At 35.4% G+C, this 13767-nt stretch overlaps 1 protein-coding gene across 3 annotated transcripts in view; it reads right to left on the reverse strand.

Annotated features, from left to right (window-relative positions):
• Window positions 1–13767, reverse strand: part of CEPT1 (choline/ethanolamine phosphotransferase 1) — a 37103-nt gene that overhangs the window by 14582 nt on the left and 8754 nt on the right. For 2 of the 3 annotated variants that reach the window (XM_047871740.1, XM_047871742.1), the window contains exons 3-4: window positions 10185–10332; window positions 8026–8167 (exon numbers count right to left, since the gene is read on the reverse strand). In XM_047871740.1, coding sequence (XP_047727696.1) covers window positions 8026–8167; window positions 10185–10332 — 290 coding nt within the window. Of the gene's footprint in view, window positions 1–1938; window positions 2024–8025; window positions 8168–10184; window positions 10333–13767 lie in introns of all 3 variants that reach the window. The other variant, XM_047871741.1, reaches the window with a different exon arrangement.

Consider the following 13767-nt stretch of genomic DNA (forward strand, 5'->3'; position numbering starts at 1 on the left):
GAAAATGTAAGTGTTGTACCTACATGGTGCTAAAACTCTGATTTTTAGTTTACTAATCAACTGGAGTAAACATCTGTGCTAAGTTTTTACCTTGTTATCACTAAGGTGTCCATGTATGATGTTTCTTGTATTCTAACACAACTTTCTGTAAAATGGTAATAGCATTCCAAGTTTAGATGCTAATAAATTAAATTAATTGGAAACAAATTATAATGAACTCTTTCTTAAGCTTATTTTCCCCCTGAACTCTGAAAAAATGGAAAAAGAAAAACCCACAAACATCTGACAGTCTCATTGCAATGATCAAACCAGTTAAAGCAACAAATATTAAAAGCAAAAAAAGTCTCTGCAAGTTAGCAACTGGTAAAAGAACAGATTTGCATTAGTTTCTAGAAACATTTTAATAGGAAAGGTTCTATAAATACAGGTACTTTTTTATCATACACAAACAAGGTGAAAGTAAGTAATATAGTCAATATCCTGACTATTAATTTCACTAAGAACACTGGGAGAAAAGACCTTTGGTGAGTACAATTAAAAATAGTAAATGAGCTATCAAAAATTGTCTACCTAGACAACTGCAGTGAGCATAAAGTTTTAGGTCTTTGGAGAAAGAACCAGAAGACAGGTTATGGGTAGAGGGGGACTAAAAATGACACATTCTGAACTATGCACATTATTCTACCCCAGGAAAATAGACCCCACAAATAATTCTGCAAGTACATTGTAAATTCAAATGAAAAAAATGGCTTTTGTTTTGATTCTAAATCATGTCTATAGTACTTTTCAGTATTCTCCAAAGTCTAAGCTTCTTTTGAAAAAAAGATGTAAACTATCCCTCACTATTAATCTGTCCCCAAAGATGTCTCTACTGCCACTGAATAAGTGGATTTACAATGCTGCAAGATACCTTTCAGAAAGAACTCTGCTACCAGACTTACTCTATCACATTATTGAAACATTTTGGAGCATGAGGATTCAATATAGGAAACCTAATGCAGCCCCGTATTGCTAGAACAATATGTTAGGTGTCCATATGAACAGTCCCCAAACACTCCATGAACTGCAAAATAAATGGAATTTAAGCTCTACTTTGCTTGTGAATAAACCTTTCATACTAAAGTGTGAAAGATTCTGGACTATTCTACTGGGAAACTATTTCCTAATAAATATTTTTGAACTTTTAAAAGTCATAAAGTCTAAATTATAATTTTAACATGAGAGAAAAAAAAGATGTATTATTTACTCAGCATTAATTAAGGAAATATGTATTTACTAAAAACAAACCAAACCTGAAAAAGGATGTTATTCAACAGATGGCTATAGTAACATGAAAAGCAAAGGATACTTAGTTTTAAAAGCACAACAAGAGAAGAAAACAGTAAACAATACAAATAGGAATAGCTTCTAGCATTAATTTTTTTAAAAACTAAGATCGTTGAAAACAGAAACAGAAGAATCGGTACTAGATTGCTTAAAGAATATTCTAAAGGAGTTAAGGGAATAAACAGAATCTTTCCTACATTACTATTAAGCATCTTCTCAACTTGCTTATCTAAAGGGAAACTCTGCTTGCTTTATTGTTTTCAAAATATAAATTAAAAAAAAAAAATCTAGTTAATGGTGGAAAGGTATTTGTTTTAAAAATATTACAAAGAGCAAAAATGATATTAGGTACAGTAGGGTAAGTGAGAGAGATAATTGTTTCTAGCATCAAATCACCAGGAATATTATTTTCAAAAAATTTTAATAGGGTGGATTTTTATTGCCCTATATATATTAAAATTATTTGTTTTCTAATAACCTGTTTGTCTGTGAAATACCACCAGAAGACTTTTTATTTTTTTGTATTTTAATTACTCTGTGCATGACAAAGGTGCTGTCTTTATTGAGTTCACGCCACTGTTCATTGGACAGCATGAATATTCTAGCAGTTACCGTGAAGTTCCAGAACCAAGGTCCCAGGGTTCCTGTGAGAAGCTGGCATATTATAATTATGATCTGGGACTCTGTAACATCGAATCTATGCATAAGGAAACAAACATTTCAAAATAACTTTACTCAGAGCTTTTGCCAAAGAGCCCTACAGGTAGCAAAAACATTTAAAAAGTAGCATTACCCTTATAAAGACATCTAAAGATTCAATAACAATTTATACAGTACTATTACTAACCTTATGCAAACATGTATATTTCTTACCCAAACCAAAATAGTAGAAAAGTGTAAAAATTCAAACTATAACACATTGAATACATGACTTGTAAATAGGCAGCTGGAAACACTAGAACTAAAAATGCAGTTAATTCTTAGTTACCTAAGTAGTGAACACTACTTGCCAAAGAATCACATTAGCTGTGACATAGGTCCCTTCTCTGCGAGAACCTATCCAGACTTCTCTGTCGAGGAGTGCTTCCAGAAGCCCCAGTGTACAGTTATCTAGGTGTTTGAAAAACCACTAATCATCTCATACCCCTTCACTGCCCCACATCTCATCATGCTCCTGCTTCTGCTATTCAGTAAAAAAATGCACACGTATGTGAAAAGGGCAAGGGGGAAACTATGACTTCTTTGGATATGGTCAGAACAAAATAAAACTGGTCAGCTCCTTGTCACGTTTCCTGATAATTTCTAGTCTAAAATCTTATCCTTCTTCCTCTTTCTCTTTCCTTAATTCCATACCAGCATTATAACTCTCTACTATATTAGATTAGTTTATTAGTGGTAAAAATAAGTAACATGTCTAATGTGATCACTAAAGGAGGTTGGCAAAAGGAGTGGCAGTATAGAACAGACTTCAAATCAAAGCCATGTAATCAAAATTAAGAACCTAGGAATGCTAAATGTGATGGAAACAGGTCTAAGATTTTACCCGATGATCTTAAAGTCCAAACTGCAATCTAGGCTTTACATTAATATAAACAGTTGTTTTAAGATCTTATCTCTAACAATTTGATAAAATTAAAATAGGCACAGTCCAAATGAATGACTTACTAACAAAAAATACACAGGGAAACTAGAAACTGAAAGGAAAATCTTTGATAGTTATTAGTTCACATGGTAAGTCTTAAACTTCTAAAGGTATGAATATCCTATATGGGCATTAACAGGGAGCTTCCTAATTCTTAATCCACAAAAAGTGGATTATACATTAGCAGTTTATAACATTAACAGTTTTTAGTTACTATGATATCTGCAAATACTTATACTTTAGAGATTTCTTGGGTAAGAACTGAACTGGATTTGCCAGACTACCAGAATACATAGCCTATTAACTTTTTTCATTTAACTAGAAAAGAAAAAGTCAGAAGTTATGTATTTACATAGTTTTAGCTAATGTAAGTGTGAAAAAATGAATGGAAAAATGTACTAAATACTTTACGTGCTATAATTATAAATAGTAAATACACTGAAAATAGCATCTGTAAAATTAATAGGCTCATAGAAGGAACCTTAGATACCATCAAATCCAAAACTCTGACTTACAAATTAGGAAATGAAAGTTCTCGGCCTTGCTCAAGCTGATATACAGACAATAGTCTGGAGGTAACACTTGAGGCAAGATATACTGATCTAGTTCAATTTATTATAATTTCTTTCTTTTTTCACTTGTGAAAAGTTTTGTTATTGTTTTTTTTTTCTGAAATGATAATTTAAGAGTTCTACCTTTCACAGTGTGGAGGATTTCTTTAAGGTCAGTATTTTGCATAAATAGTTTTATTAGAGATTGTCTAGAATTTCTAAGCATTTGATTTCTAAAAAATGATTCTACATATACATCTACAAATTATATATTTTAAAATATCTAGATATACACGGTTTAAGCCTTAAGAGAGGAAATGTGAACTCTTCCATTTAGTATAACCCATAAACATTTTAAAGTATATTTTACAAATGTTTACAAATGAACTTCGATTCATAATTCTCATCTTCTTCGGCCGACCCAATTCTTCTGTGAAGTTCTAGCCTCTGAGCCCACTTCCCTCCCCAGTCTTTCAAATCCAAGTTAGTAAAAACCCTAACAGGCTAAGTTGGGTCTAGAAGGGTCCCAGTGAGCAGTACTCATCTCTATCAGACCTCTACTTGCTTGGTCCAGAAACACTGTCAGAACAGGGGTCTGTCTAGATGTGACAGGTACTAATATTCTCTGTACAAGGCAGCTTTCAGTTGTGATCAGAGCAAAATGCTGGAAGATTTAGTCATAATATCAGAGATGATGTATCCAAAACACATTGACTTTCTCATAATATCTGACTTTGAATGGAAATTACTTAGTTAAAAATGAATTAACTATGGTGCCTATTTTTGGTCAAGATATGAGCAAATTTAATAGCCACTAAAATTAGTGACACTAGGCGATTAAGAAAAATCAATATCTCTTATTTGACAAATATGCTATATAGTTATTAAACACACAACAACCTAAATTGATCATACATAAAAAAGAAATCCTCATGATTTTTTTTCATTTGTGCATAACCACCAAAATAAAACAATTAAAATAAAAATATTTTAAAACAAAATTCCTAAGGTGCCTAAGGGCCGCTTTCATGTTTTTCCAAAAAGGAGTAAGAAAAGTAAGGGATTTAAAAAAATTTCTTTAGTCAGGGATGCCTGGGTGACTCAGTAGGCTAAGCATCGACTTTGGCTCAGGTCATGATCTCATGGTTCCTAAGTTCAAGCCCTGCATCAGGGTCTGTGCTGACAGCTCAGAGCCTGGAGCCTACTTTAGAATCTGTGTCTCCCTCTCTATCTGCCCCTCTCTCTCCCCTCAAGCTCTGTCGGTCTCTCTCTCAAAAAAATAAATAGTAAAAAAAAGTATTTTTAGTCAAATTACACTTGAAAGGTTATCTTATTCTTTTCTAATTAAACAAAATTTAGACTTTCTCCTCCACACATATAAACTTTACTTCAATATTCAACCTATTATACATCAGCCTATTCTACCTGCTCTTGAAAAGAATGTGAAATCTTAAATGGCATTTTTAAAACTTCTTTAGGAATATCTCTATTATTCCATATGCCCCCATTACATTGGAAAAATATCTCCTTAAATGTGAGTACTTGCAGCACATTTCTTTGAATGTTGAGATCTGCTTTTATTTAAAAAAAAAAAATAGCGTTGCCTTAATATGAATGCAGGATTTCAGAAAATTGTATTTAATTTTCCAAATCAAAACCAATCCCTTGTAATACTAATATGTAATTTAAATTGAGATATTAAATTTAAACTGGCTCCAATATTTGTGTATCTAGTTTCACACCATTACAAAGAAGCACTATAGTCTCAGTGGGACAGTGTCTTCCCACCTAGTCCCTCTGCCTGTTACCCTAAACATTGTTCCTGCATTTTCATCAGTCTAGCTCCGTAGATCCATCTCTCTCTCTTTTCTCCCCCAAAAATCTTCAATCTCTTCTCTAGCCAATTTCTTCTGTGTAAATTCAAAACCCTCCTTCCTTTGCACCTATGTTCTTTCTTCTAACAGATGCCTTGCTTCTTCCCATCGCAGCCACACATTCTGTACATCACCTGTACCACATGCTTATTTAGTCCCTTCACTTCCCATCCCCTACAATCTGGCTTCTACCCCTCCACTACAGAAAACTACTCCGGATGGCCTCAGATCGCCAAATTTAGTGTACAATTTTCTGTCCTCATTTTGAGTCTTGGCAGCATTCAGCGTTGTTCTCTTTAGAAATCTCTGGCTTTTCATTCTGGTATGCCTCCTTCTCTGGCTGTTCAATAATTTTCATAGGCTTCTAAGCTTGCTTTCTAAGTTTTCTAAGCTATTTTCATTCTATCTGGATGCCTAAAATCCCTCACATACATGTGCCGATAGAACTCGCCCTTTCACATAGGTTCTTCTGCGTGTAGGGCCTTTCTCTACCCCCCATCCAGCCACCTAGGGAGGGGAACTGGGAGTTACTCCAGTCTCTGCTCGCTCATTCATTCCCCACGTGCAGATAGAGATTACGTCCTACAGTTTCTACCTCTTCAGCCTGTCTCCAGACTATGACTTTCTCTCTGATAGCACTGTCATCACACTAGTTCAGGTGTGAGCATTCCTCATGTTAATTATGTCGATGACTCCGACAGGACCTCCTTACCTCTGTACTAGCCCATGCCAATTCACCCTCCGAATGCTGCCAGACTGCTCTTTCCAATTGTCCTTTTGTCATTTTCCTGGTTTCGGTTTTGTAAAGGCTCCCCACAGATTCAGGAAAAAAGCTCGTATTTCTTGGCAGGACATAGAAATCCCCTGATTTTCTGGATCTTCTCCAGCCTTATCTCCTGCCACTCCCCTACAGGCATCTTTGGTCTAACAATATGGAACTGCTCACAGTTCTCTAAGTGCATATTTTATCAAAGGAATACACCACAAGGGACATTCTAAGACTGGCAAATTGAGAGCTGTGCTAACAAATCGCTCCTAAAAACACTGTTTACTCTTCCCCTACTTCCATGGTTCACTCCCTCTCCTTCCCTCAGTTCCCATACTACATGGTTGGTGCTGCTTTACTTGAAAGGGAAAGAGAACTTATTAGGGCTGATGATAAATAAACTTTCAAAATAAGGGCTTGCAAGTTAACTAAGAGATAATAACCACTGAAACAAACTATGTCAAATCCAGATATTACAAGTTCTGCTATTTTTGAAAACAATCACATCACTAAAAATTAAAACTGAATTAGGGCAAACCAAGTGATCTTGGAAGTCCATTATGTTTTGTGGTTTTACCAATGCAGAGTAATACTATGAAAACTTGAGATATAGGCTATAAAAACAATTTGAAAAAAACATCTGCACACAGTATTTTCAATTACTGCTTTTTTTTTTTTTTGTATCAGAAATCTACAATATTTCCTGAGCACTGATCATTTTTAAACTGATTAACGCACAAGCATACGAGTTTCAATTGGACATGCATGTCTACTATTGTCACCTTAAGATGGGCCTTAAACATGTCTTCTAACCCCTTTATTATAAAATTCTTCCAGGACATGTCTTTTAGTTAACATCCAAAATAATAATTATTGTTACTGTCATAAGTTAAGAACATCTTAAGTTCTGTTTAAATAAGTTTAGCAAAAACAACTTGAACTGAATTTGTTAAGGAACAGCTGGATTTCTGTGCATTTGGCTCTTACAAGAGCTAGAAAACTAAGTTTACTAGGGATCTAAAATTTAAATATCCATTAATGATTCATCTTAAAGAGACTAGGTTAAGGTGTTCTATCATTTGCAATCAGAGATTTTATTTGGATATTTCATGAAGTATTCAGAGTCTTTTCTCAAGTTCTTTCTCTTTTACTTCGACACCATGAAAAAAATAAGACTAACTCGAGCCGTGTAAATCGGATCTGTGGCAATTAAACACCAGTTGGTGAATTTCACCCTTTACCTTGTTCCAAGATGAGTTTACTCATTAATATTGATGAACAAGTACTGATCAACAGGTAGGAACTATACGTTTTGGAGTCTGAAAGGAGTTTGTATTTCACTTTTTAAATTCTTGGGCATTTGTTGGTGGTAGTAACCTATATGGTGTGTTTATGTCAACTGAATTACTAAGAGCTTAGATTTTTATAGACTCACAAATAATATGAAAAGAATAAAATCTAATTCAGCTATTATATTGAGAGATGAGAGTTGCTCTCTGCTGTCATAAACTATCTAATCTTTCCTGAAAATGCATTTTCGTATGTCAAAATAAAACATGGAGTTAAGGTAAATACAGGAAAAATACAGTGAATTTATCTGAGGGAAAGACAAGTGGGTATGAGCGAGGAGGGGCCACTGCTTTTCATATTATTTTAAAAATATTGGTTGGGAGGTCCTAATATTTCCTTCTAAACAGTGTGATAGACGGACAGAGACCATTAGGCAGCTACAATAATGAGAGTTTTAAACTTCTATTTGCTAAACTAATTTAGTGCTTTGATGAATTCCTAATACTGAGATATGTAAAAGCAACATTCTCCATATCTGAAAGAGAAAACAAAAAATCACTGTTAAGTGTTACTTACATTCCAAATCGCAATGTTCCAGAAACATATGTTTGCCAGTGTGCACAATAGAACATGAATGTTCCAGCAAAACAACAAAAAAACATCCAATCAGGGTTTGTCCCCAGCTGCACTGCAATACAAGTTCCAAGAACCACAAAAACTGCAAAAGAAAGATCATGATAATAACTGAACAATCTCAATAACCAACATTAACTGAGCTGGAAATGCTTTTAGATGAAACAAAAAAAAGAAAAAAAAAAAGAAAAAAAAAAAAAAGACGTGCTATGAATGTACAATCTTGTTTCAGGTACCTATGGTTCCAGGAAAGCAGGATATAATCTTTTACATTATCTTTCACCCCATAATTTCACTTCCATTTTTCACTATACCACTCAGTGGAACCAAAGGTCTTGAAAGCAACTAAAATACTTGAGCATTTTTTGGAGTATCCTCCCAGTTTAGTGATAGTGATGAACAGTAAAAAATTACAGGACAGAGTAAAAAGAAAGACTTCCCCTGTGCCTCAGTTACCTCATTTGTAACATGATAAAAACCAGACAAAATAAATCAATATTGTAAAGGATTTCAAACAGTGCCTGAAACATATTAGATATCGCATTAAGTGATTATTGGCGGAGGAATAAACACTAAAGACCTACATAATTCACAAAAGGACTGATTGTTTTTTACATCCATAGCTATCTTTTCATATGTAGCAGATATAATTATGGGTGACTTATACAGAAAAACATGTCCTATAAAAGTTTGGAACTCAAAGTACACCACAAAAAAGATTACCACTTAAAAGAAAAAATAGGGGGGTGCCTGGGTGGCTCAATTGGTTGAGTGTCCTACTCTCATTTTCGGCTCAGGTCATGATCTCTCAGTTACGAGATTGAGCCCCACATGGGGCTTCAGGCTGAGTGTAGAGCCTGCTTGTGATTCTCTTTCCTTCTCTCTCTGCCCCTTCCCCTGTGGTACACACGCACGCAAGTTCTCCCTCAAAATAAATAAATAAACAGGTAAAAAAAATAGGATACACTTGATTAAATTAGGTGCCCATTAAGCCTTTGTATTCAGTAGAAGTCTTGAGTGTTTCTTGAGTCCTTTGAATTATGAGTGCTTAGCTATTCATTCTCCTCTACTTAGGAAGCTGTTGTCAGGACACGCTGAAACAATGACTTTCACAGGAACCTACATCTGCATATCTGAGTTCAGGAGGTAAAGCTACCATGGGTTTTTGTTTCTTTAAAAAATATTTTAAATGCTATGCCAAATGACAAGAAACCAACAGAAAAAAACTAAGTAAAAATGCGTGTTGTGAGGGCATGGGGTGTTCCTACCAGGAAGGCTAGTTAGAAACTGTCATTTAGTTTCTAAATCTCTTTTTTCCCTCCAAATACTAAAATAGTATTCTTAAAACAGTACAAGATGTATTGCCTATAACCTAATATATAACTCATCTATTGACAGCACTTTAGTAAATATTTTTCTTTCCAGTCTTTAAAAAAAATTTTTTTTTAAATATTTGAGAGCAAGTCTATTATGAGTGAGGGAGGAACAGACAGAGGGGGAGAGAGCAGAGGGGGAGAGAGGGGGAGAGGGAGAGAGAGAGAGAGAGAGAGAGAATCCCAAGTGCTGAAAGAGTGGAGCCTGATACCGGGCTCGATCCCATGAACCACACGGTCATGATCTGAGCCGAAATCAAGAGTCAGATGCTTAACCGACTGAGCCACCCAGGCACCACTCTTTCCAATCTTTTTATCCAAGCCCATTCATTGCCAGTTATACTGCAAGTCTACAACATAATTTTAAATGTCTACAGAATATCCACATAAATATAAAGACCACAGATTTCCTGGTCTCCCACTATTGTACTCTTGTCTACAATTTATGAGATTTTTGATGATAATTATGTCCTAAGATTTTAAATATCACAGGTGCCAAAAGAATAATATTTAGGCTAAAAGTAATTTAAGTAGAAATTTAATTTCTAAATCTCCCAATACAGCCAATAATGAACAAATATTAATCATATTTATAGTCTTTTGAAAACATTAAAATTTGATATAAATCACTTATTCTGATACCATAACACCATAAACCTTTTATTCTAACATTGTTTATCATATTAATTTTATCACTATTAATCATTAACACTAAAAAATCAACAATACCTGTTGATAGTGAATCACAACCATGATCAAAAAGTTCTCCCAAAGGAGAACTACTATTGGTTCTTCTTGCCTGTTTCCCATCTATAGCGTCCAAAGACTGGTAAATGAAAAGGCCACATGCACACGCAATATATGCCCACAGAGGTGCCTGTGAAACAAAAGACACAAGAATTACTAAGACATTTTCGTTACTATGTTTCACTGATAATGGTTTACTTGCAGATAGTTTGTCTTCATTCTCCAGAGAAGTACAACTAGTTGGAAGCTAAGAGAGAGAATGCAAGGGTTACATAATGAAAAACTTTCTGAAACAATCAGAATTGTAAAAGAATCACATTCTTTGCTTTGGAGGGCTGCTCACCGCAGATGCTGGATAACTGCTTTGTAAGGTTATCTAAGAGATTACGCTAGGTAACGTCCATAAGATTCCTCCTAACATTTAGTTAGAATAACTAATATTTAGATGCTGAGTCAATTAATGAATAATCTAGTACAGTTTCTCCCAAATTGGATTTTGAGGATGTTTATAGGTATTGCATGAAGAAAATGAATTCCATGCTTAACACATGTGGGAAACACTGGGTTAAACAACATTAAACATTTCTTCACTGCAGGACTCCTTCCAGCCCTTAATGTTGCTAATGCACACTGTGAATATCCGAGAAGGGAGACACAACATACTGCCATTTTCTAAACTCATTTGAGCACGTAACCTATTTTTCAACACACCTCATCAGTGTTCAATGGAACAACAGTAGGGAAATGATGATCTAGCACACGGAGTGCTTAGAACATTATTTTTCAAATATTTATGGTCACATTTTCAAGGAATAATTTCTCTTTTCCCAGGCAGAAACTGAACCACTAATACTGACTTTAAATGCTATGTGTTAAAAAAGGAGAGCTTCTATTCGGTGTGTTCTCTTTAAGAAAGTAGAAGAGTGTTTTATATCACTTTTCACTATTTTCCCATGCCATGAAAAAATTTCTATGATCACAAGGTACTTTCTCAGATATTGGTTATCAAGTTAAACTGAGTATTAAGTGCTCAGAGCAGCAAATTAAAACTATGCAGAGCTGCAAATAATATTCATATTCTTCACTGCAAAGAGGCTGCTCTCAGACATCTATTTAGTTACCAATATTAAAGGTAAGGATCTTTTCTTAAACATTTTCTTTAGAACACTGAAGCTATCAAAAGGACTAGAGTGTAAGCCTCCCCTACGACAGAGTTACAAACCCTGAAAGCAATCACTGTGGTTACATAACCATACTTGATGCGCAAGTTCACTGAGATTGGTTAACCTCGTGTGACTAAGAAGCCCCACCTTCTAGACTTTGAAGCTACTGCTTTTTGCCCCTACAGGAATCCAGTAACTCTAGAGCTGCACTGTCCTACATAGTAGCCATTAGCCATGTGTGGCTATTTTAGTTTAGATTCATTACAATTAAATAAAACTAAAAACTCAGTTCTTCAGCTACACTAGGCACATTTCAAGTGCTCAACAGCCAGACGTGGCTATGGTTACCATCCTGGACCATGCATTTAGTAAGTCAGATCAAAAGAATTTCATTTAGCAATATAAAACAAAAACAAATGAACATTACAACTAAAAACTCTTGGGGTGTGTGGGTGGCTCAGTCGGTTAAGCGTCCGACTTCAGCCAGGTCACGATCTCGCGGTCTGTGAGTTCGAGCCCCGCATCGGGCTCTGGGCTGATGGCTCAGAGCCTGGAGCCTGTTTCCGAATCTGTGTCTCCCTCTCTCTCTGCCCCTCCCCCGTTCATGCTCTGTCTCTCTCTGTCCCAAAAAAATAATAAATAAACGTTGAAAAAAAAAAAAAACTAAAAACTCTTATGGTCATATTTCAAAAAGTTTTAATTAAACCTGATAGAGCTCTTACTGGTGACAACATACAGCTCAGTTAGTTCTAGTTTTCCTGTGTATGAAATAGCTAATACCAATTTCCTTAATCTGTCTTAGGCTGCAAGGGTAACTCAAGCATATGTAACATATATCAAGCTGCAAGATAAATGCCAAATTAACTTATGATAGTAAAATCAAAGCTACTAGCTAAGGAGACTTAAGTACGTAGTATCAGAAATAAATCACAAGTATATTTTGGTATACATATAAAAAGGGATGGGGCACCTGGGGGGTCTCAGTCGGTTAAACATCTGGCTCTTGATTTCGGCTCGGGTCATGGTCTTGGGGTTGCTGGGTTTGAGTGCGGTGTCGGACTCCACACTGACAGCTTGGAGCCTGCTTGGGATTCTCTCTCTTTCTCTCTCTCTGCTTCTTGTGTGCACGCATTTGCAAGCTCTCTAAATAAATAGATGAGCTTTTTTCTTTTCTTTTTTTTAAAGGGTTAAGCCTATAGTTCTACCTTAGTAATTTGAAAAATAAGGACTGATTTTCCTTTCCCATCTACTGGAAAGTTTTTTTTCTAACAAAAAAGGCAAACTCTGCTGAAACCATTACAATAGTGACATTCTTTTCTATTAGAAAGACTAGTATCTGAAACTCTAATGTATGAAAAGAAATCAGTTGGGGCGCCTGGGTGGCGCAGTCGGTTAAGCGTCCGACTTCAGCCAGGTCACGATCTCGCGGCCCGTGAGTTCGAGCCCCGCATCAGGCTCTGGGCTGATGGCTCAGAGCCTGGAGCCTGTTTCCAATTCTGTGTCTCCCTCTCTCTCTGCCCCTCCCCCGTTCATGCTCTGTCTCTCTCTGTCCCAAAAATAAATAAATGTTGAAAAAAAAAAATTAAAAAAAAAAAAAAAGAAAAGAAATCAGTAACATAAATATATGGAAAGTTCACAATATCTGGAGACATGAAATTTAATGCTCACCCACTGGAATAAGGCCCAAAGGAATTAGAATCATAATGAATGAGAATGTCCCTGGGTAATAAGTTTATGGAACTCTCTGACTCCAAAACAGTGATAAAGAAAAAAATATCCATGCTTTCATATATAAGTATTTTATTAGAAGAAATGAGGAATGGGAGGAAAATTGTGGAGAAGAACATATTACATACTTAATCTTTTTGACCAATGAAATAATAATTACTTATGGAGCATTATATGTTATGTACTATAAATGGATAATATTACTTCTTTCAGTACCACAAAATAAAATTTCAAAGAATAAACTGTGACTTAGAGAATTTATGTAATTTACTGAAGATCACAGAGATAATAAGAGCATATCATGGAAGACAGCCATGACCTATTTTAATGCACTGTGATCTAAAGCTTAACAAGGATTTCTACTGTGCAGCTATAAATGTATCCATGCCTAGCCTTTGTGGGACACTACCTTCCCTTGCAGAGCACCAAACAGCAGCTCAGTCGTGTTCTACCTTCATTCCTCCTAGTAGCCATTCTGAAAAGTTCTATTTGATTCAACTAGTTCTCATTCTGGAAGTTTCCTCAAAGATTTAAACTAATTCTAAGATTATTCCAATAATTCCAAATCACTTAAGCACAGAGGCTGAGGAAAAGTATTATAGGGAGCATGGTACCTGGTACACTCTGGGGTGTTCAATAAATATTAGTAGCTGAGCTCTACCTTTAAACTTGCT

This window comes from Prionailurus viverrinus, chromosome C1, assembly GCF_022837055.1.
Source record: "Prionailurus viverrinus isolate Anna chromosome C1, UM_Priviv_1.0, whole genome shotgun sequence".
NCBI classification, from domain to species: Eukaryota; Metazoa; Chordata; class Mammalia; order Carnivora; family Felidae; genus Prionailurus; species Prionailurus viverrinus.